The sequence below is a fragment of the Mesoplodon bidens genome (genome assembly GCF_964165515.1).
Source record: "Mesoplodon bidens genome assembly, chromosome: 4".
Taxonomy (NCBI): Eukaryota; Metazoa; Chordata; class Mammalia; order Artiodactyla; family Ziphiidae; genus Mesoplodon; species Mesoplodon bidens.
Window position 1 is genome coordinate 97032440 of NC_138160.1, and position 24890 is coordinate 97057329.

The 24890-nt window shown below is 43.8% G+C and overlaps 1 protein-coding gene across 2 annotated transcripts in view; it reads right to left on the reverse strand.

The window, feature by feature from the left end:
• The window catches only part of SEMA6A (semaphorin 6A), a 128759-nt gene that overhangs the window by 47395 nt on the left and 56474 nt on the right, over positions 1 to 24890 (reverse strand). The window contains exons 2-7 of one of the 2 annotated variants that reach the window (XM_081233942.1): positions 16040 to 16177; positions 13517 to 13634; positions 9663 to 9723; positions 8608 to 8670; positions 7793 to 7894; positions 1516 to 1606 (exon numbers count right to left, since the gene is read on the reverse strand). In XM_081233942.1, coding sequence (XP_081090068.1) covers positions 1516 to 1606; positions 7793 to 7894; positions 8608 to 8670; positions 9663 to 9723; positions 13517 to 13634; positions 16040 to 16139 — 535 coding nt within the window. In that variant the 5' untranslated portion in view covers positions 16140 to 16177. Of the gene's footprint in view, positions 1 to 1515; positions 1607 to 7792; positions 7895 to 8607; positions 8671 to 9662; positions 9724 to 13516; positions 13635 to 16039; positions 16799 to 24890 lie in introns of those variants that run through there. The other variant, XM_081233943.1, reaches the window with a different exon arrangement.

Sequence of the window (24890 nt, forward strand, 5' to 3'; positions counted from 1 at the left end):
TATAAGGGCTGAGCTTTTATGAGATCTCAGACATTTCGGTGAACAGTGATTCAACTATACCTGTTGGAGGGGGCAGGGGGGCAGTCACAGTGTGGTCTCACATGGCTTCCTTCCGGAAGCTTGGTGGCCTTAGTAAACACTCTGCCCATTCTCCTCTTTCTACCTCAGGCTACTTCTCTTTAGTTAATGGTTAAACCTGTGTTCTCCACTGCAGCCCACATCCTCCATGGTACTGACTAATGCAGGTGCCAAGTGTCAGAACAGTGTTGCTGCAGAAGTTATGCACTTTAGAATATGCTCAAACACTCTTACCACTGGCCTTGCCCCTGGCCATGCTTACAAACAGGTTTACAAGACTTTGTGTTTCTCACAGTGCTGCTTCCCGACAATACTGTGCTCTACCTTTGGAGGAGAACCTGAGAAACCTTTCCTTCTGAACCTGGCACAAACCACTTCTTCCATCTTTGACGGCAGATTCAGGCCCACAAAGGGATGACATTGAGGATGAAGTTCAAGGAGCTAATCTTTTTTCATAATCAAAGCCCTAACGTCTCTTATCTGGCTAGGATGTGCCAGTTTTTAGCTGCTGGGATGGAAATTCTAGCTCACTGCTTTATTACATGCCACAACAACCACTATGATACCAACACTTCTCCCTGTACCCACCTCCACGTGCACAGCTGGCAGTGAATCCCTAAATAAATTTCTAATTAAAACACACACACATGCGTACACAAAAATCCCAATCTGAACGTCGTGGCTTACTTGCTGCTGTTTTATATCCTTTGCAATGGAAGGAAGGAGTGGGGATGGGGAGTACGGGTCAGCCTCAGCTGATCAGCCTCATCCCCTTTGGCCACTACAGTTTTTCTATCAGAGATAGGCATGGAACCTAGTCAGGTCAATGATATCTGAGAACATGTTTGCTGGTCACTTAGGAGTATGTGGTCTCACTGCTCTGATACACCTTCCAAAAGCTTCCTTTTTGTCTCTTTCCTTCTCCCTTCTGTATGTAGACAAGAGGACATGTAGCCCTAATTGAGCCCCCGGCAGCCATCCTATGACTCTGAGAACAGCCAGTCTCTCTCAGAGCAAGAAAGGAAGCAGAGCAGAGCAATGAAACGGACCCGTGTCCTGGATGAGCTTATGGAGCTGTTGAATCAGACCAACCCCAAAGCCTACCCTACCTTAAATCCGCAATCCACGTTGGTGGTTCAAGGTGGGATTTTCTATTACTTCAGCCCAAACATGCCCTAACCAGTATGTCGCATGTTCAGTACAAAGTTGTTATTCTTTCTGAAGGCACAAAAGCACGGGTAAGCGTGGCAAAGACTTCTCTTAAGAAGCAAAAGTACAATTTCCATATGAATTTCAAATGGAAAAGGCATTGTTAATTACACTGTTCACTAGAGAATCAAAGTACAACTGTGACTCTGCAAATCCTCCAGAGTAGATGTGCAGCCACAGGCTGAGCACACAAAAGCAAATGCAGTGAGAAGAAATCAGGTCATTTACCTGCAAACAGTGCAATGTTGGCATGTTTGGCATCGTAAGGGCATCTGGCCATTCCACTAAATTCATCCCCAAAAGGTTCCAAAGTATCCATCTAAATGAAATAACAGGACTTAATTAAGAACAACAGCAACCAGCAGTAGTAATAGCAACTAATATTTACAAAGCTCTTAATTTGCTAAGTAATTCATATGCATGGTGCAAATAATCCTCGAATACCCTCTGAGGTAAGTCTTTCGGTTTCAGATGACGAAGCTGAGGTCTAGAGAGATTAAGTCACTTGACTAAGATTCTACAGCTAGGAGAGTCAGAAATTCAGTCATGTCTGCTTGACTCTGAACCACTACAATAAAGAGATCCCTTTATTCCAATAAAGAGTATCCTTCTGGAATGCTCAAGAAGTAGCCTCTTTCTCCTTGGAAAAGGAATTTCTGAGGCAGACACCAGGAAAACTTAATTCCCCTCCTTCCTCTACTCCCATGAATTATCTGTTCAGTCATGAACTCTATATAGAGAATGACTTCAGTTTTGGTCTTCTTGTGCCCGAGGAGTCCTGCCTTTGTGGGTTAAATCCTAGAAGACGACACTGGAATTCTTTCTCGGGTTACATGATAAGAACAGTATGGCGTCAGCAAAGGTACAAAAACATAGATGCAAGCAGAGCTCAGGTAGCCTTTGTACCCACTTAAGAAACATGTCCCATCCTCAGACTGTGCAGGTGAGAAAGGCCCAGAAGCTGAGAGGCTCCCAACAGCCACAGGCTGCTGCTTGACTTCCATCTCCTAATGCCCAACCCTGGCCTTGTTCCTGTGAGCTAGAGGTTACTACTGGCTAGGGGTTATTACTGGCCTGCCTGTGAGCCCTTTTTAAAAAAACTTTATTTATTTATTTTTGCTGCGTTGGGTCTTTGTTGCTGTGCGCGGTCTTTCTCTAGTTGTGCTGAGCAGAGGCTACTCTTTGTTGTGGTGCGCAGGCTTCTTGTGTGGCGGAGCATGGTCTCTAGGCACACGGGCTTCAGTAGTTGTGGCATGTGGTCTCAGTAGTTGTGGCTTGTGGGCTCTAGAGTGTAGGCTCAGTAGTTGTGGCACACGGGCTCTAGGCACGCAGGCTTCAGTAGTTGCGGCACGTGGGCTCAGTAGTTGTGGCTCGCAGGCTCTAGAGGGCAGGCCCAGTAGTTGTGGCGCACAGGCCTAGTTGCTCCGCAGCATGTGGGATCTTCCTGGACCAGGGCTCGAACCCGTGTCCCCTGCGTTGGCAGGTGGATTCTTAACCACTGTGCCACCAGGGAAGCCTCTGTGAGCCCTATTTTAAAACAGGGCTATTGCATATAAAACCCTGGATTTCTTGCTTCTTTTGAACAAGTTGGAAAGTCAGTTTAGGCTGTTCTTACCCAAGTGGCAGCCGGCTATAGTTGAGTAACGGCAGCCCCTGCCATTTTCTTCAAACAGGCATGTGGTCTTTAGCACCAGGGCTCCTTCACCCACAGATTATCCTGACAGCCTGCTTGCTTCACTCCTGTGAGTGACCTGTCTGGCTCCATAGGCATTTGCAGGTGAGGCAGGGCCTTACTAGCTGTTCACCAAATTTCATTTCCCTTTCCTACATATCCCACTAAACTACATTTCCCATCCTCCCTTGCAGGTCAGGTATGATCACATGACTGAGCTCTGGCCAATGGGGTGTGTGTAAGGCTCTGCATCACCAGTCTTCTTTACGGTTTTAGGGTATTTTGTGTATCATCTGGCAGTTGCCTGGTTTGACTACATATATGAGAACGGAAAGAAGATAAACCTAAAACAGCAGTGGTGCTGAGGAAGGATCTGTGAAAAGGCCTTTAGCACTAAATCAGGGTGCCTTAAATCAAGGTGCTTGGAGTTGCTGCCCAGGAGGAACGAGCGAGGTTCTTACTGAGCAGCTGCTAGTGTTGTCCAACACTAGCCCTTTGCCCTCAACCCACAGAAACCTTTTCAGGGATATGACAGGCCATTTCTATGTACAAGCACTTTGAAATCTCCCCCATCGAAGCCATCCTATTTGTTTAAACTGTAGCCGAGAATCACATAAAGCAGTGTGTTAAAAATGTAATTTTAGGGAAAAGATGTTCAAGTTAGACATCCTTTAAAGCAAATGTACTCTTCCCCCAGCACATTTTTATGAAAGTCTTTTCCTAATATTTTGTCCCAAGGAACTGCTGAACTGTGACAGACTTTGCGGTCTGTGGCAAGTATTCAAAGTGATGCTTGGTACACAATGATGCAATGGAAATGCTGTTATCCCAAGCAGTGCATGCTGTAATCCTGGCAATGGGGAAACAATAATATACAGTGGGGACATATGTTTTAAAACGTACCTACTTCTAAAAAAGCGGCTATAGCTATAGCTAGTCAAGGGCAGGAAGCAATGAATAATTAATGTATTGGTTTGGGAACTTGGAAAAGTCCAGAGACAAAACAATGCCATGGTGAAATCCTCCTTCCATGAAGTAATAACTAATCCTTGTAGCAGTCATCAGATGTTAGACTTAACAGCAGCCCCTAGTAAATTAAATCACCGTAGGGTACAGATAATTATACTAAGAACCAGCCTGACTTGTGCCGAAGTTCAAGAGGTTTAGAGAACAGGAGGGAAAAGGTATGGAGTGTAGTTGTAGATTTATAGTGGGCAGCCTTCAGAATTCTTCCCCAGATAATCTTATTTGGGGCTCTAATCTCTGTAATATATTCAGCTTACTTCTGTAAGTCAGGGCTTCCCTGGTGGTGCAGTGGTTGAGAGTCCTCCTGCCGATGCAGGGGACACGGGTTTGTGCCCCTGTCTGGGAAGATCCCACATGCCGCAGAGCGGCTGGGCCTGTGAGCCCTGGCCACTGAGCCTGCGCGTCCGGAGCCTGTGCTCCGCCATGGGACAGGCCACAACGGTGAGAGGCCCGCGTACCGCAAAAAAAAAAAAAAAAAAAAAAAGTGTAAGTCAGGGCATGGTGCAGAAGCAAAGACCAAAATTTTGTCACTCTCCTGCTTCAGAGAGTTTAACTTGATGCTTCTGCGCTCTGAGAGTTGGGTTAGTGGAAGACTGGTCATTGTTTTTGCTTTGACCCTTTGGTCCTGATCTGGAGATAACAAGCACTTAAGAGAGAGGCTGTCCATTCTCCCTGCAGCCAAATACATTATGTCTCATATCCTCAGCAAAGTCCCTCTGTGCCCTGAGAGTCTAAAAACACTTGTCTGAGCAATGCCAAGGGTTCTCACTACCAGCCATGCTAGGTGTATCCTGTCTGTGGTTTCTGAGAGGCCCAGGCTCCTGGAACATGTTTCAGCAGGTGTGGCTAGAACAAGGGAGAGGTGAAGGCATCCCTTAGAGGTGAAGCATCCTGGGGAATGGAACATGTGCAGGAAGAATGAGCTGGACCACTTGCAGGCCGGGTATCAGAGTGCCAAGAAAACCTGTAATATTTGTCATAAAAGATAGCTTTCCAGCTAGGGAATTTGTTAGGATTTGTTAGAAGCATTAATCTTTTTTTTTTTTTTTTTTTGCGTTACATGGGCCTCTCACTGTTGTGGCCTCTCCCGTTGCGGAGCACAGGCTCCGGACGCACAGGCTCAACAGCCATGGCTCACGGGCCCAGCCGCTCCGCGGCACGTGGGATCTTCCCAGACCGGGGCACGAACCCGTGTCCCCTGCATCGGCAGGCGGACTCTCAACCACTGCGCCACCAGAGAAGCCCCAGAAGCATTAATCTTAATGAGTCCTAAACAATGACAAACGGGGATGGAATATTACATGGTAGAATTAAAGTCCGTGCTCCAGTGTACCGTTACTGGCTGAATGTTTGACTGGACTTCTGCCTCTATTGCAGCCTGAATCGGCTGCTGTCATTATTTAAAATTTGGATATGACAGGTTTTTTTGCATTAATTTAGATTTATAAAAATACTGCATTGAAAATATCATTTATCTTGATTACTGAATTTTTTGATGCCCCCCCAGCCCCCACATGTTGGTCCTGAGCCAGATGCCTCACTTGCCTCACCCTAATCCTGACCCTGCTGGTGCCCATTTCCAAACATAAGATGGAAGATGAGCATGAGGGTAAAACAGACCCTCCCTCCAATGTCTATGCTAAGGCAGTCTTTTAAAACTGTCAAACCCAGGCTGGTGAGCCCTCTGGTCCCGATATCAGCCCAACACTTCTTGGCTCATTCTTCACACCCCTGAGGTTTCACTTTGTGCTGGTGAAACCCAAATCTAGATATGCCCCCCATGTCTCTCCCTAGATCAAAGTTGACCCGTCCATCTTCTTGTTGGAGATCTTTATTCATGTCCCGTAGGCATTGCCATCCATGGTGTCAGGCATACTCCTAACATGCAAGGTGGAACCCCCGTGTTCTCACCACCCCCCTCAACCCCACTGCTCTTCCTTTACTCCCTGTGCAAACTGGTGGCCGCCCCATCCGTCCACCCACCCAGGAGATAGCCTTGCAGCCGTTCTGTCTCTCCTTATCCTGTGCTTCTTGTTAATTAGTAAATCCTCCTGGTTTTTGTCACTTAAGTATTTCCTGAATCTCATCTCCTCCCTTAATCCCTGAGGCCACCTCCCTCTCTAGGCTCTCTTTTTTTTTTTTTTTTTTTTTTTTTTGCTGTACGCGGGCCTCTCACTGCTGTGGCCTCTCCCATTGCGGAGCACAGGCTCCGGACACACAGGCTCCGCGGCCATGGCTCGCGGGCCCAGCCGCTCCACGGCATGTGGGATCTTCCGGGATAGGGGCACGAACCCGTGTCCCCTGCATCGGCAGGCGGACTCTCAACCACTGCGCCACCAGGGAAGCCCTAGGCTCTCTTTTTGTTGGCACCGTCACCTCACAGTCCAGCACTTCAGAACCAAATGAAGTTTCTCAAGCTCAGTAGACCGTTTCTTACTCCGTGCCTTTGTTCATGCTGTTCCCCTACCTGGAATGCCCTCCTCCCTTCATTTGGTAACTTCTGCTTCTTCTCTAAGACTGAGGTTAGGCATTATCTCATTCACTATTTACCCCACAAAATGAATCGAACACCTGTTTGGAGACACTGTGTCAGGTTCTGGGCAATCACAGACGCTTGGGTTTCTCCTGGGCTGGGGTGTTTGTGTTCCATACGTGGGGACAGCAGGAGGGAACACTTGAAGACGGGAGTCGTCTACCTCCTTCTGGAAGCTTTCCCTGACTCCACATCTCTGGCTGATATAAGCACTTCTCTGTGATGCTTCCATCATGCTCTGCATTATGTCACCATGGCAGCAAACCCATGGGATTGCAGTTTTCTTCTCCCTGTCTGGCTTCCCTAAGGATGGAGGCCTCCTATCTGTCTTTACAACGTCAGTGCCTAGTCACGGGAGAAACTCAATACGGGTTTGCTGAATGACAGACTGTTGCAGAAAGAAGGGACAAGGAAAGCCAAAGATGTGCATCCAAGACCTCAGATCATGGGCATCTCTGCTCCTTCAGCAACACCACCATCAGCTGCATCAGAACTAACTAGATTTATTAATGCTGCGAGGGTTAATTTATTTCCCTTGCATAAAGGCCAAGATAAGTAAGGCCATAGTCAAGTAAGCTGAGTGCTGAATGGAATTAACTTCCTGTGTTCTTGAAAATCTTACCTAGAGGAAAGTCTGCAGTTTCCAATGGCATGCTTTTGCGATCCCTTTAAAAATAGGAATCGTAGGGCTTCCCTGGTGGCACAGTGGTCGAGAGTCCACCTGCCGATGTAGGGGACACGGGTTCGTGCCCCGGTCCGGGAAGATCCCACATGCCGCGGAGCGGCTGGGCCCGTGAGCCATGGCCGCTGAGCCTGCGCGTCCGGAGCCTGTGCTCCGCAACGGGAGAGGCCACAACAGTGAGAGGCCCGCGTACCGCAAAAAAAAAAAAAAAAAAAAAAGGAATCGTTCACAATATAAGTGTGTTTTTGTGCTCAGAGAGGAGATGGTAGGGTGGGAGGGAAAAAGAGAAAGGGAGAGAGAGGAAATCCACTATGTGGTACATAAGTTGGCGTCCTGAACAATAGAGAATAGGGTTTTACAGGAACGGACTTTGCTGGGTCGGCTCTTTAAAGCCTTGTCAATCAATCCTGAACAAACAGGAAGCTTAGAAGCCTGCTCAGGATCACTCATGTGGAGCAATACATTAAGTCGAACAAGTGAGAGGAACCCAGGTGGTGTTGAATTAACCCTCTTAGGTTACTGCAGGCACAATCCCAGTGAATTATGCAATACCTCCGGGCTGTGTGGTTCCAAGAGACAAGACAGCATTTACCTTATAGTTTCTGCAGGAAGGGTTGAAGGCATTAGTTCCACAGACAAACAAAGTATCATCGTTTTTCTTTAGAAGAACTTTAATAAAGTTGTGACACTCATCCTGAAAAATAATTCAAACTTTTTGGTATCCAGTCCGTTCAGTATAGAGACCCCTTGACCGTGCACCGTGATAAGGTTCAAATGCTGGCGGCTGGAGAGTTGCCCTGTGAAAAGTTCTAGCCCCTCCTGATGTTTACCACAAGGGGATGATGAGAATAACAATTGCTTTCTCAACAGTAAATAAAACACGGCATAGAGTGGAAGTATGTGTTTATGCCGCAAAAGGAAGGCAGGCCTGGAAGTACCAGCCTCCCCATCACATTAATTCTAATGCCAGAGGCTCCAGGGTCCCTTGATATATAAGGTTCCTGGCTGAAGTGTGTTTTTATGTTGTTCTATGACCAAAGGCACAGACTTCTGTATGTCTGCGGCAGCCTTTCTGAGCTCTTCTGCAGACTCCCTGAGGGTTTTGGACCGTGAGGCGTGGGCTCCCGGAGAGGGCACTCACAAGAGTCGGGGCAGCCAGCTTGGAGTCCATAATCCCTGGTGCCCCTAAATAGTTCATGACGCAGCCCTAGCAGCTGTCGTAACGTTTTATCGCATTAAAAGCAAACTATTTTTGCAAATTAAAGCCTTCAATAAGTTGATGGAAGAAACAATTACTGGGGGAAAAGGGACTAGTGTGACCCATTCCACATCACGGTCTACGGCTAGAGATAACAGTCAAGGACTTAACCCAAAGTGGCAGCTGCAGGAGAAATGAAAATTGCCTACCTTATGTTTTCCCTTCATTCTGCATGTGTCTACATCAGCCTGTCTAGATTTCCATGTCAGTTTCTGCAGCGATCAAGAAAGAAATCAATTAGAACCCAGAGGTTGTTGCATTTGATTTTAGAAGTAAGAGTTCCCTGGGGGAGACTAGAGGCTGCACATATATTTATTGAAAGCTTTCCGCACCCTTTCTCCATGATTAATTCACCATAACAGCAAAAGATTAGAGGTGGAAATGTTCATTTAATTTTGAACCGCTATCTATTCATTAAACTACAAAATGATCTTCTTCTCTTTGAGATAAAGATGAAGGAAAAAGGAAAGAACAATAAACAACAGCGTGGATGGACATTTCACATAAAATATCCACATTAACTTGCTAAATTATGCTCATTTTGATAAAATACATGTCCTTGCTCTTCTTTTTCACTTGATAAATCAGTTTCCGTGAAGCAGGCCTTTTTCTTAAAATATGGAAGTCATTTTCTTAAACATAAAGGAGACATTCAGTTTAGGTGGACAAAGATTTAATTCAGGTTATACTCCTTCGCATAAATTCATGGGCTGAAGGGATCATCTACTTCTGGGGCGGATTTTATTAACAAAAATACCTCCATGTGGAGTTATAAGGGAAGCTTAAGGTTATATTTTATGTGTGTCTGAAATGGATAATTATCAAATTCCTGAACCACAACAGTCAACTCAAACTTAGTATTTCAAGATATGGAAACATAACAGTGAAACATTTGTAGGACAAAAGTTTACGTATGAAAACCGATATTTTCCAGGACAAACATCCAATATTTTATTAAAAGAATTTAGCAATTACCTAAAACTCCAAAGTGTACACGCACACATGATTGATGAATAAAATATGAAGTACATAACCATTTCTGAGTATGTAGTAAGCCCTAACTTACCCCCAAATTAGGACTTCACAGAATGTTCCAAATTATTATAAGCCATGTCATCTCAATCAATGCCTTTAAAATACATGTTGTCTTTAAGAACTGTCCTAAGGTCCTTCATTTCAGAAAGAAGGTTTTAAAACTACTTACTTTGCTACAATAAATTTCTTCCGTGTGTGAGGTGTCTATATCAACAGTATAAATATGGTCCCTGTAAACAAAGAAATATTAATACAACGTCAAACACAAGAGTCAAGATAGTTCATTTTCTCCTGAATACGAATATATATCTCATTCAAGGCAGATAAACCCACATCCATGTTATTAAAAACAAAACATGCATATGCAAGAAAAAGGTGAGGGTTCAGCCTCCAAGAGATGCCTCTGGCTCACATTCAGAATCTTCTGACAAAGTGTGGCATCTTGCCACAAGGGACACCTTTTATGAAAACTTTCCAGTAGTCTCTCTCATCATGGAACTATAACATCTGTATATATGTAGTTTAGTGGGAGATGTCTGAAAGTTGAATGGGCTTCCAAACTGGAACACAGATGGGTTCGCATGCCCTTTCACTTGGTATTCAACATGCTACAATTGTTCATCAACGGAGCTAACAAAAAGCTCATCTCCATCTCTTTTTAGACCACATATTTTCAGCCTTAGCTTTGATAATTTGATTGAGAAGATGGAAGATGATAAAAGTAAAATTGTTTCCAGAAGCCACTCTCTTTTTTCACACGATGATGGTCAATTAAGGTCTAAAATGTACTTGAGCTAAAGTTTACATTTCTTGCTTCTGTTTACCTTCCTGTTTTGCTGATAATTTGGTTGACTTTATGATTTGCTGCCATTCTCCCCTTGGAAGGGAAGAAACAGAATCAGCAGCTCAGGTGTGGGGCTATATTTAAACATCCCCTTCTGTGTGAGCTGAGTACAAGGGCGTTTTTGTCTGGAATCCAGAAGAAAGGAAAGAAAAGAACTACACTCAACTGGGGAGATGGGGGGCTAGTGAGGGAAAGCAAAACAGCTCGTTTTCCCTTGAAATAACATTGACTTTTTCTAAAATGCAGGAAGTCCTGGGGCTGGAAAATTACCCACAGCTTTAAAGCAAGACCTCAAGGCTCCCGTGTAGACTTTCAAGCCCCCTCATTACTTAAAAGAAATGGAGAGGGGAGAAGGAAAGAAAGAAAAGAGAAAGAAAGAAATCTGCTGTCAGGATTCACTTCAATTCTTTTCCCCCCAGTTCTTTGGAAATCTGTTTGCTACTGCCTTTAGGGAAAGTTCAACAGAGAAAAATAGAAATAAAAACAGGCTCTCTCCTGTGAAAATAAAAGGGGGCAAGGCAGTTGGCCTACAAAATTCCCTTGCCTGCTCCTGGACTCTGTGTGTGTGTGTGTGTGTGAGTGACAGAGAGAGAGAGAGTGTGTGTGTGTGTGTGTGTGTGTGTGTGTGTGTGTGTGTGTAAGGGTGGTGAGGGGGAGAAAGGGGAGCCTGTTTTGTAAATTGCTGAATTGGGAAGTTCTTCAGACTTCAGTAGGGTGCCAGAATCGCCCTGCCCTTTACTTCCAAGGCAGTTTTATGGCATTCCTTTATCGCTTGTTTGACTCTATTGGTGGTGCTGTGGGTCAGGTTCATTGTTGGAATGGAATTGCCTATTACTTTGGTATTGGGTTTGAGATGACTCGAGGTTTTTCCTGGCCCTGTCTCTCCTCAAAACTTTAAATAAGAGCTGAACATATGAATTGTAAATTAACAACTGATTAATATTGGCAATTCCTCAGGAAGCTCTTAGATTGCCCCCTTTTGGCATGGCCTGTTTATGTTAATTAGCAGTTCAGAGATTAAACAGCAAAGAAAGAAGAATTTACAAAATGGTTAATAATAAAGCAGAACTGAAAAGCATTCCTGCCATCAAGCTTCACTCAGTCCCTGGGTTCTGGATGGGACTTGGCTTCTGATTGCTGACACACATTGTCTAGAAGAACCGGGGGGCCTTTTAAAACTAAAATTCTGTGAATGAAATCTCTTTTTGGACAATGGCGATCTTTTTCAATCTCCAAGAGATCACATTGCCCAGCAAACAGAACGACGCTTTATGCTAAACCACAGACCAGGGTCAGGGGTTATTCCCCAGCACCCGTGTGTGCATCCTAGGGTTCATACCCTGCTCTCACTGAATTAAGTTATTTGAACACAAACTGACTTAATCCTAGGACTTCCTCTTCCCCCCTTCAGTGAGTACCCCTGAACTGTGTTGCCATGACTTGAGCCCGGGGGAAGGATTTCACTTTAAATCGTGTTACTTGCTGCCTGAGAATGTGGATCTCTCAGGGCACTGTTGGGAAACCTGAAATGAAAGGAGAGGAGGGACCCTAAATACAGAGACCACAGAAATAATTTAGGAACTTCTCCAGGGGTGTGTATTGAAGGGAAATGGCTGCATATAGAGTGAAAACCAACATGTCGGTGCTAGGCTGTTACAAATTTGACCTTTAACCAAAGACAGTCTGTTTTATAGTGTTAAAAAAGTGAATGTTTCCTTTTTTTTTTTCCCTTCTCTTCTTTCTCCTTTTCTTGGGGTAGGGAGTTATGATAAAATGGTCTTGATTTTAACAAGCTGTAATAATGGTTACTTTGAAGTCTGCACAGCACCTTGCTCCTAACTCAGGTGCCCACGGAGACCTGCAGTTCACACCCATGCTAAATCATCAGGCACAAGCTCAGTCTGTTAATAATGTTTCTTTTCCCCTAAAGGCTCAGTTGCAAAGTGAACAATTCATAGAAGATTCTTGAGTCAACCTATTTCTCACAGATGCAATGTTTAATCATTTGTTTTGACCATCCTTTAGCTAATTGGGTACAAATGTAATCTTCCAGACTTGCTACATTTAGGAAACTAAAAATGGTATTTAAGAAGGAGCCGATAACTCTCCCAGAGAGGTGGCTACTAAGGATTCATTGGATTGCTTTTTAATGAATACCTACAATGGCCATGTTCTTGGGCAACAGCTATGAGAAGGTTATATCAGCAGGACAAATAGTACCACTTCTATGGCTCAGTAGGCTGCGGAGTACAGGGAGTAGTGACCCAGACTCTAGAGCAAGACCATTCCAGTTCAAATCCTGCCTCTGTCATTCTGACCCAGTCATTTCACCTTTCTGTACATGGTTTCCTCCTGTAAGACATGGGTATGATAATAGCTCCACCTCGTAGGGTTTTTTCCACGATTGAATGGATTACCATTTATAAAGGACTTACAACTGTATTTGCAATTAATATAGCACATAAAACCAATATGTACTACATAAGTATTTGTGAAGTAAAAATTCTAGAAATTGCTTTGGCATTGCTCCCTGTGACCAAATGTAGGGTACTCGTAGGATATTTTAATCTAGCCAGTGGATTTTTACTTTATGTTGTATATCTTGTATTTTCAGAACATTTAAGTGCTTTGAAGGAATCCAGCACTGTTGTTACTTACCTGAAGACATGGTCTGTTTAAATGACATTTCCCCAGTGGATAAGTATTTTCTTAATTAGATCCAAATCAAAAACTTCTAAAATGGATGGCTACTGCTAAAGCAATGATATATACTATACATTATCTGCAAAAACACAAGACTAATATACACACCCCCACACACTCATTGAACTTAAATTGATACATGTTTACACATTCAACTTAATTTAGTAAGTATCAGGGAGAGAAGCACTTTACTCTGTGCTTGAGCAAATATTTGTATATATATATATGATGTTCAAGATAAACAGTGGATTATTTGAATCTAAGCTCCAAAATATGCAATTATTTCTACCCAAATCCACATAATAAAGTTAAACAGACACAGAAGATCTTGAAAGAATGATTGCTTGACAAACTAAAGTAGACTTTAAATTAAAGGACACTCTGTTGGGGCTCTTTAAAATGATGCATAGCGGGGACATTTAGGTATAAGGACCCTTGGGTGCTCTGAAGGCAAACGTGAGGAAGAGGTGGCTCACCTAGCAGCAATGTAGAGGGTTCTGTTCATGATCATGATCATCTGGATGTCCAGCCTATGCCTCTGTGTGGTGTTCCGTCCTGGCTTGTGGCCCACAAACACCGGATACTGTTTTGTATCTGTGAAAAGAGGAGATGGGGCAAGAGAGGGAAAAGGAAATTAAGCCAAGAGTTGACAGGGCAGGCAGAGGAGGGGGGCCAGCCACAAAACAAAACCATATTTAAGTCCAACCGTGCCACCATTTTCCAGTCTGTTATTTTAGGAAATGCTGTGATAGAAGAGTCCCCTTTAAGGATAATCAAGTTACAGTTTCATTTCCTGATGCTAATAAGACTGGGCTTAGATTTCTAAGTGTCACTCTTTCCGACTTGTCCTTCTTTCTGGGGGTTAAACTTGCCAGTGAACCCTTTACATGAAGGTGCTCTTTTCTTCCACAGTTTTCTTTTCATCTTTAGAGTGCTAAGCCCAAGGGGCAGTCTGCCAAAGATCTTGTCTCCGGACAAAACTATTTCAAAGCAGCCTTCCCATCAATCACCACAAAGGCAATGTGGTCTGGAGGCAAGAGCCCTCATCCAGGAGCCAGAAGAAAAATACAGTCTCCACAGGCGTCCAGTTGGAATAATCCACTATTGAAGGCAGCCCCGCTAGGTTGGTTGGCATTCTAGGAACTGTGGGAAGTTCGCTCTTGAGTTAAGCAATTGGCTAATCTCACAGAAATGGGGGCTTTGACAGGACAGGGTCAAACTGAGTGTAGCCAGTCGGGTGATCTGGAATTTTCCCTGACCTGGAGAGTCAGTGAGCATAGTTCTCCTTTTCTGCAATTCTCTTTAGCTGAGAGCGGGCAATTTGTAATAATATCTGACCTTTGGAAATACCTACATCTCAAAAATCTCTCTGCCTTTAAACCTACAATCTCCAGAGCACTGGCAATCCTCCAAAGAAACTATGGAGAAAAAAGACGAGTCACATTTAAAAGGCAGTTGTTTTGGGGGTGAGAGGGGTGTAAATAATGACTTGTAATCCATTCACAGATTTATGCTCAGACCCCTACACCTGTAGCATCTGAGCATGACTCACTCTTACTAGAGAGCCTCAGTATATTTTACTCACAATCAAGCTTAGTATGGAATTATCTTGTGCTTTTTCCTCTACTGCTCTGAAATTTCATTTACCCACTGATCAAGGAGGTTGCTAAAACAATTCATGTCTGTCTCCTATCAAAGATTGGAGTGTCCACTGAAGCATGATTTTCAGCAGCACATTTGGGCCCGGAGCCTCTTCTGTACAGGGGCACCAAAGATAGAATACCTTCCTCAAATGGACATAAATAAATGCTTATTAAGGTTTGATACCTTAAGTTGGGTGGACTCTGCCACTTCAAGAACGATGGTCTCAAACTACACAGTTTGGTTCTTAGTCATACCCTGACTTTTTTTTTTTTTTCTGGTACGCGGGCCTCTCACTGTTGTGGCCTCTCCCATTGCGGAGCACAGGCTCCGGACGCACAGGCTCAGCGGCCATGGCTCGTGGGCCCAGCCGCTCCGCGGCATGTGGGATCTTCCCGGACCGGGGCACAAACCCGTGTCCCTTGCATCGGCAGCGGGACTCTCAACTACTGCGCCACCAGGAAGCTCAGTCATACCCTGACTTTTGTTCTCAGTTAGAGCTGTTAAGGCTTGACACCTCCCCTTCATATAAAATTATTTCCTTTTACAACCTAGACCGTCCAGCAGAAAGATGGGTAGATCTCTTTAGTATCCTAGTATTACTGTCAAATACTTTTTTTAAGGTTCCTTCAGTGTTTGGGGATTATTACTGTGAAGATAGATACTTGGGTAAAATGCTTTCAATTTTACTGTGATAAAATATTTTATCTTTTGGAGAGAAGGAAAAAAAAAGTAATTGTCTATTTCATCCCCCACACAGGTAGATCTTTCCTCTTTTTGAGGAGGCAACTGACTTTTTCATCATGTTGCTTTCTACCCTTGACAATGAAGCAGAGATCAAAAGAAAGTTATAAGCAGTAAAAGTAGGTCCACTATGAATTCAGAATCTCTCTATCCAAATCTAGCAATGATGAAACTTCTAAGTCTAAACAAAAGTTAATTTTTGTCCCTAAAGTACTCCAAAACAGTCTTCTTCTTTTCTGTTATCTTGTAACAATGCCTCTGTACTAATTACTTATGAAAATGTGGAGTACTGGCAACACCCAGATGACAGTGATATTCTCCCACAGCTGGTTTCCAGGCATGATCACAGCCTCCTTGTAGTAACTGAGACTTCATCGGAGGTACTGAGGGATGTTTCAAATCCTCACAACCACGATTATTGGAGTTACAGAACAGTCATCCCACCAATTTTGGCTAGACATGAACTATCTACCTCTGCCATCCACACAAGTTAAAGTGACTAACAAGTCTCCTGTCTTATGAAATGTTTAATTTGTATGTTGTGCCTGTTGACGCAGGCTCAAGTGCCCACAGAGGGAGAAAGTGAGAGTGAGAGTGAGACTGTGGATACTTACAGTTGCCATGCGAAATACTGATTGGCTCAGAATCTTCTGGGAAAGCAGCCCCAGCGAAGTGTAGCAGTGTGAAATATAGCAGCAAGGCTTCTGACCTCATAGTAGTTCAGCGGGGAGACTTTATTTCTCTACTTCACCCTGCCAAAGAGCAAAGAAGGGATTTTTTTTTTCTTTTTCTTTTACAAGTCAGCTTTATTCCACTCCATAAAATGAAATGGCCTTGAAGATAAATTTTAGAGAAAGGGGCTCCTGTTTCCTGTCTCTTCCACTGTGAATTCACCGATGACAGTGTTTTGCATAAGGAACCCATGTCCATTACCCACTGCAGCCTCCTTCCCATGCATCTGGGCCCTTTTGCAAAGCTTCTACCAAATAAGTAACTCAGAGCCTTAATTGCTTTGTCCTGAGAGTCGGTGTTAGGCCATTATGGGTGGCTATTTCACAGTCACGAAATGGCATTCCAAAAAATGTGGATGATTTAGAAAGCTTTTTTTTTTTAAGGTAAATACATCTTTTTTCTTCTCAGCAGGTTTATAGTGGCATGCCATCCCCAGACGTGAGTTGTTTGGCCAGCCCAGGATCTCTCAAAATTTTGTAGTTGCCCAATATTGAAAAATTAAATATCTGATATAATGACCTAAATGTCAGTTCCCTTCAAGCACCATGCTCCCATTCACCAACCCCCGTCCCCACTATACTGGCCCAGTTCACTGATTTCCATTACCTGCTTGACCCCTTAGTTGAGATTTTCACTCATTTATGTAATTCTGTAGTAATTCTGTAGTGACCTTAGACATAAATAAAATCACAGAATCTACGTTTAAAAAGAAATAAATGGATCCTTTCAGACTCTGTGGAGAATGTTCTAGGGAGCATCTGAAACCACATCCTGAAATAGTATTGTTGATTTTTAAACAATCATATCTCTGTATATTTTCGTGTCAGATACTACCTTGCAATGAAACCGTAGTGAATAAAAATGCCAATATACTGTTTTACCCATCTGCATTTTCTTAAAGATGCTCTTCATGTGTAGAAAAAATTCTCCTAAATCTTAGAAGTAAAAACATTCCCATATGGGGCTGCTGGATACAGTGAAAGGAAACTCATAAGACAGTACATATTGCATAATTCTCAGGCATATTTCAAATAAGTGTTGATCTATCAGGGAAATTAATGTAAAATGGGGCTATCTTTTTATCTTAGTAAAGCCTTTGAAGTAGACTGCCAAAGGTCTTGTTTTGAACAAAGCTATTTCACAGTAGTCCATCAATCATTTAAGATTGGTGTGTAATAAAGTCAAACTTAGTAACTTAGATGTCTTTGAAAGTTAATCTGGCAAACAAACTGCTAACTTACGCTTTTTAGAACACACTTAATATGAGATACCTGTGTCTCTGTTCTTCATTGCCAAAAAAAGCATTAACAAGTCCCGAGTGTTGCATCCCAACTGATAATTTCACAGACACAGCTGGGTCTTAATCACTTCTTCAGTCGAAAAGTGCACATTAATTAATTTGCTTTATCTTGAAAATCAAAGAGGGAGAGAGGTTGAGAGAAAAGCCTAAGCAATTCCATATCTCCATCTCTGATGTGTAGATTAAAATTAAACTTTAAATAATTACTTGTTCACAAGGGCGGTCCATAACCAAGAGACACGAACATGTATTTACAGACAGGTGAAAAGCACCAGTCTATTCATTCATTCATTTGCTGGTTCTTCCTATTCTGGAGAATCTAAACCCAAAGGGAAGAAGCTCTGTGGTGCCCTGATTTTGCTTGTCGTGGCTTCTGTTCAGTATAGCATTAAAGATGAGAAATCAATCACAAGAGCAAGTAAAACATTAAAAAAAAAAGAGTAAAACATAAACCAGCCACCAGTCAGAAAGTATATGGGGAAGAGGAAGTGGCAACATTTACCAAGGGCTCAAGAGCAGTATTATAGTATTATACAGAAGCCTATTACCTCAGAGAGTTTGCAGCACGCCGTGGAAGAATAATGGAGACTCAAAAGGCTGATTCTCGTTCCTTTAGAAATCTTTGGGAATATAGGTATACTTTTAAAGATTAATTTTTCTTGACATGACAAAGGAGTCTGTGTCCTCCCATAATTGCGTTCATCTTTGTACAGATGCCCTAAAGCTAACAAGACAAAGTCCTGCTATTTTAGTCTGTCTCCCAATTTTAATTTTTTCCATCTTAAGATTGCATGGATTGATGCAACATTCTCAATCCAGAAGCTGGCAGGAAGAGCAATGCATGCATAAGAAATCTGTTATGCAATCCAATGGCTTTTTTTCAATCCTCATCCTAGCCAGGATCATGGCTAAGATGGGTTATTTAAATATCTCCAGGTTTACAGAAGGGCTCTGTGCCAGGAAAAATATCTGTTTTATGTGTCTTCCTGTCATCATATCATCAGGTTGTTAACATGTACATCATGTGGGTGAAAGTGTTCTGGCAGTCCCAGTTAATCTTGGCCAGTCCATAGGAACGCTTTATAATTTTCTTCAGCTGAGGTTTTGATGTATTATTCCCTTCCTACACAACTTTGGGCTCTAACCCTTGTAAATATGTAGACAATATATTTTCCTGTTGAAATGATTACTTTGTGGCGAGATCCCAATCAATCACATTGTCATTTTCCATTCTGCCGAACAGGGGCTGAGTCTCCCTGCTAAGACCCTAGCACACAGACTTGAGCTAGCCCAGAAGAACGAAAACAAACAAGAACCTTCCACTGCGTTCAAAATCTTGAGCTAGCTGGGCTGCCGCTATGAGGTTGTTTAAGTGATCTTGAAACTTTGTAAAGTGGTACCCACATATAGCATATTTATAGGCATCTGCAGACACTTGTCGATTTCCCACTTTGTGACTGTGCTTGTAGAGGCTAAAAATGACTTAGACTTAATCAGCTACCCAGAAAATTAGATCATGGGAAGACTGTCAATATGAGGATTCTAAACAAAAACGTTTACTTCAAAAATAAGCTCATTATGCCTGAATTGTCCATCTAAATTGTTTCAACCTTCCATAATCCTTAGCCTGAAGAGAAATGACCTCTGTAAAATACACCGTCACTAAAAAGTGATATTCCTATTCTTCACCCCAGGAAATTCACTGGGAAGCCTTAAGAACAGGCAGGTGAGGTTAATGGGTAAAAAAGGCTTCCTAAGACAATGGTGGGAATGTTTCCACTGGGGGAGGGCCAGCCCCTCTACTCTGGGCAGCTGCTGTTCAGCTTTGAAGTGCAGGCCCTATGCAGTGTTGGCCCGCAAAGCCAGATCTCTGATTTTTATTTTTACTTCTTAAGAAGCCAGAAATCTGGAGTTGTATGTTAAACCTCCTTTTTTTTTTTTTTTTCTCTAAATGTTGGCACCTAACTTAGTTTTTTCTTCTCTGTGAGTCACCTTTGGCCAAGTCCTACCAGTTTGTGAGTCCAAGTACAATTTTCTGGGGCAGGATTTGGGGAGTAGTGGGCAGAGGATTAGAACTAGTCTGGGGGAAGTGTGAGGCATATTCTGGCCAGGTGGGTTTGTCACGGCTTCTCAGTAATAGTGGCTCTTGTGAAATTAACCTGATTAATCAGAAGTAAGATGTGGCCATTTGTGACCTGATTCTCTGACTTCATAATTATTTCTGGTTCTCGTGACATCCCCTTTGCTTTATGCTTTGCTAACACAATGACTTCTTTTTTTTCATTTCTTTTTGGCTGTGTTGGGTCTTTGCTGCTGCGCGCAGGCTTTCTCTAGTTGCGGTGGGTGGGGGCTACTCTTCGTTGCAGTGCGCGGGCTTCTCATTGCCGTAGCTTCTCTTCTTGTGGAGCACAGGCTCTAGGTGCGCAGGCTTCAGTAGTTGTGGCTCGTGGGCTCTAGAGCGCAGGCTCAGTAGTTGTGCACGGGCTTAGTTTCTCCACGGCATGTGGGATCTTCCCGGACCAGGGCTCGAACCTGTGTCCCCTGCATTGGCAGGTGGATTCTTAACCACTGAGCCACCAGGGAAGTCCAAGACACAATGACTTCTATACTACGACAAGGGTATGAGGGGGTAGATAGAAGTCCCAGTTATTGTCTGTACACACAAGTGAATGAACATTGCTTGTTTTAAAGACCCAATTGGGCTGCCCCACATACTCTATGTGTCCATCTGCAGCAGACAATGCATCAGTGTACTTGCACTTGGACTTGGCTGTACGGATATAGCTTGTATCTGATTTGGTACAACCATTCTTCCAGAATGTTGGTATCCAATGAACATTTTAAGAGTTAAGTGGTAATGATGAGAAAAATAATTTATCTGGAAACTTGCAAATGCAAAGTGCTCTTGATGGTAACTCTAAGTATGGCCTAGAAATAGAGACGAAATCATGGTAGTGGCACTTCTTTTTTTCTGTGGGGAAAATTATTTGCTACCATGGTTCTTTTAAAAAGCACATTTTCTACTGACATAATAGGAAGTTTAAAAGATAATCATTAATTCATGCCGTCATTAATAGATGGAAGGTGTGACCCTGGGTCAGTCTCGTAGCTGCACTGGCTCCTAGCTTCCTCACCAGTAAAATGAAAGGATATAAAATATAATGGCCTATCAAACTCCTCTGGGCTCTGAGATTGTACAATTCTAGGCGATTCTGCCCTAGTGAAGAAAGGATTGGGTACCTGATGGTGATTCAGGAGGATAGTACACGGAGTGACCCTGAGCTCGGACACTGCAAGGCCACGGGCACCTTCTGGAGGTGTGGGGCTGGGACGGGAGGAGTAGGCGTCGAGGCAGGGTGGGGTACTGGAGCTCGAGACAGCGGGAGGTGCAGTTGGGCTCTAGTGGCGGTTCTGTCCGCCACCCTCTGAGACGATGGCAGGGCGGGGACAGGACAAGCTCTGTGCACTCGGGCAGTGCTCTTTCAAAGAGAACAGGGCTGGGTTTTTTCTATACGCTTTCCTGGTTGCCCCTAACTTGCATGTGGTTTGGAAACTCAAGGGGCCATCAGTGTGTCACTGTGTGCATGTGGCAAACAGGAGGGATGGAACAGGTTCTCTTCCACTTTGCTCTTGGGGGACTGCAACAGGCAGAGCACACAAGTTGTAGAACGTTAGTCAGGCTGGAGCAAAGAACTGTGACTCTGTCTAGTTTCAGCATCGGGACAAAGTGCAAGTCCATTAAGTAGTTCTAACCCTGGCCAAAGAGACCACCGTTATTACCACTGAATCATAATCGGGGTTTAGTCGGGTTCTACGCTAAGATAACGTTTTCATTTTTATTGCTCCAGCCTTCTGACCTCATCCATCATCATCTTTGTTTTCACAACGTATCTTTAAAAATCTGACTTGAAACTGGCGTAAAAGCTTTTCCGAGAAATCAAACGATCGCTGATCATACAGGGAGGCAGCGGAAGCAGAGGGTAAGAACACAGGATGTGAATGCCTCGGCTCCACTTATTAGCTGGGACCTCTGGCAAGATGCTGAAGGTCTCTGAGCCTCAGTTTCCTCATCTTCAGAGTGGGGAAGAATAGTGTCTCAAGATTAGTTGTGAGATACTGCACGTAAAAATGGTAGTGCTCCATAAATGTCTGTTTATTCTTCAGTTGAGATACTAAAAATTGCCTTTTAAGTTTCTCTTGGAATTCCTTAAATTCTCAGATTAGCAGCTGGGGTTCTATGTCTTCAGCAGGAGAAGCAGCTCTCTCCTCCTTCTCCTTCCCGGCCCGGCCCCTAAGCTTCCTAGCTCTGGAGGTGGGTGTCTGGGAGAGGCAGGAGAGTCTGTCTCAGGATGGCACAGCTCGTGTTGTGTGATTTAAAAAATGTGAATCACAGCACTCGCACAAGGGCAAAGGAAAATATCAGTGTGGACATCGGTGAAAGGGTGGGGTGGAAGTGAAAGTTTATTGGGCACCTTCTATGTATGACGCACACATGCGTGTTATTTTATTTAAATATTACAGCAATCCAGAGACACAGGCCTTATCCTCTCCATCGTGCACACAAGGAAACTGAGGCTCACAGAGGTTAAGTAACATGTCCAGTCAATATTTATAGCACATCAGTAAAAACAGAAAGCCGGGATGCCAAGCCAGGGCTATGTGATGCCACAGTTGATGTCCTTCCCAGAATGTCAAGGAAAGGGGAAGAGAAGGAAGGTTGGAAAGAGAGAGAGGCTGGCATAAATGGAAACTGCACTTAAGATCATAGCTGAATATAGGTTGATGCATCTGTGCTTACCTGGACAGAGTGGCTGAAAGTCCCTAATGGCTTCAGTAATAATAAATCTATAAAAGGAGTACATAGTCGCTTGCAAATGTGTAGGCATGCAAAGGCTCATTCCACTTTATGGCCCTGCGATTGCAGGCTTAAGGTGATAGAAAGGCGCAAATGCTTTTCAACCACGGTTTTAGGAGGAATTGAGTATCTCGTGACACCACTGGGTTAAGTGGAACCACGTGCCTGCTTGCAGCCCCCTCAAGGGTGATGTTTTAAAATAAATACACCAAAGAGAACAACGTCTGTTATGAAGGATAAAAATCAAAGTTGCCTGTTTCAGGAGCTGAGAGGATACACAGATTTGGATACCTCTCAAGTCCGAGTAGGGAACCTCTGCCCAGACAGAGGTGGGAGAGCAGGTGTTGGTGCAGAAAACCCAGCTTGCTGAATGCTGAAGACTGCTGGTTATTCCTGCACCAGAGGGACAGTTCAGGAATCCAGTAGTGTTTAAACAGCAGGTTTCCTTCGCTGGCCTGGACAGCCCTGTTTCAAGGGCTGCAGCATTACGAGGCTGCTGCTGTCCACAGCAAACACGGCCAGGCAGAAGGACACAGAAGGATTCGTCCCAGACGGAGTTAGGAACAACTTGGGCCCGTTGATCCTGGTTGAAATGTCCACTGTACCCAGTCTTCAGGGGTCCCGCTGGCCACCTGTTTGGTGACACTGCATTAAGGTATAAGTTTTAGGCAAATGAGAAAAACAGCTCTAGGCTTTTAATAAAGCGTTTGATCTTTTTCTTCTCCTCAGCCATTAACAGAGACATAAAAGCTCCCATTTCAGAGGAAAGAGAAATGCCACAGACCTAACTTCAACACATTTTGGAGAAGGATGATGGCATTCAATGGAGTATAATAATAAATATCGACTGTGTATAATAGATGTTCCACTTTGATCTGAAACCACTGTCACAAAGGAGAGAGAAAACAGCTGTGAATTCAGAAGTCTTTTTAGAAAAAAATTTCCTTTTTTAGGAAAATAAAGGTTGGTTGTAAACCTGTGATCTTTTGAGGAGAGAAGGCGAGTCTTATCTTTCAGGTGATTCTTTGTTATGAGCGTTTTCTTTCTTTCTACCAATGCTCTCCCTATCCCATAAATGCTTGAGACAATGCATTTAGGGCACTTTGCTTGGATGTTTCAGATACAGTCTCATGACTCATTAGGGCTCTGCAGTTATCGGCGTGATCTCAGCAATCTGTGCAGAATATCCTGTGGCAAACCACCTTGATCTCAAAAAGCTGCCACAGTCCCAAGCATGTTTACCCATGACACACCCCAGCTTTTTGCCATGTCCATCTTTCTCAACTTTTACAATAGTGCTGACCTTAAACATCTGCTCCAGAGACAGAAACAAATACCCGCTTTGTTTTGCTGTTAAGGAAACTGAGGCCCTGAGAAGTGAGATCGTTTGCCAAATGTGGTGCAGCTCAAAAGTGGCCAAGCTGAGCAGCCACTGAGGACTCCTGGCTCCAGCACCGAGCTCTGTCCCTACATTACGCAGCTTTCAGAAAGGAAGCCAAGACTCATTCATTTCTCCTTGGCTTGCTGCCTGGTGTTCATTACTTCCATCGCTTGCTTTCCCTCTTACTGATTCCCTGCTTTCTGCTGGGAGCCAGGCTCCTGTGCTAGGTGCTGAGACAGAGGTGGAAAAAATAGATCCCTTACCCTCTAGGACCTTGCTGTTTAGTAGGTGGGCCTGACAGTTCCAGATCATTGACCAAAAATAGAACACACAAACAATAATTTTCCCAAAAGAAATGAAAATTCTGTTGGGGAGAATACTATCTGGAGGGTGAACGTGTTGCAGAGGGACGCAGGTGGGAAGCTCAGCGAAGGCCTCTGTCTGGAGGAAGCCTTGGCAGGTTGCGCGATCGTTCACTGAGAAGTGGGGCGGTTAGAGGAGAGGCGGCTCGGGGGACATATCGGGTACAAGGACCAGGTCTGGAGAGCAAGGCATTGAAACGGACAACTCCATGCCGGTTGGACTTACAGACACTTTCAAACTGGACCACTTCCCCCTTTGCTTAAGGAATTTCAAATATTTGTCTGAAGTAATGGATGGATGTTTTTTCACTTCACCCAAAGTTTGGTTTAAAGAATATAACTCAGAATAAAGATGGTCTCTGATGACTTTTTTCTTCTAAGAATATGACAGAAGAAGTAGTAGTGGTGTGGGGAGGAGAACTCTGAGGTAACAACTGAGAATATTGGTAGTTATTCTTTGAGTTATTGTCACATTATTCTCCCTAGCTTTCTATACATTTGTAACTTCATTAAAAATGAAAGAGGGCAAACATAATATGCCTAAACTGAAGGCACTTTTCGCCAGCCCTTAGAAAGATACTTGCAGAGCAACTTTTAAGGGAACAAACTAGGGATATTAGTGACTGGAGTTTTCCATGAACCTTTGTCAAAATCCTGAGCTGGTTTAAACCGAAGCAGAGCAATGGCTGCCCTTTGCCAAGACGACTCCCCCTCGTAATTCCTCCTCTGTTTGCTGTCAGTGTGGTTTACAGAAAACAGAATCTCCCAGCCGTTATCTCTCAGGTTCAGGTGGCTACGGCAATCTCCCAGCCATATCTCTCAGCCTCAGGTGGCT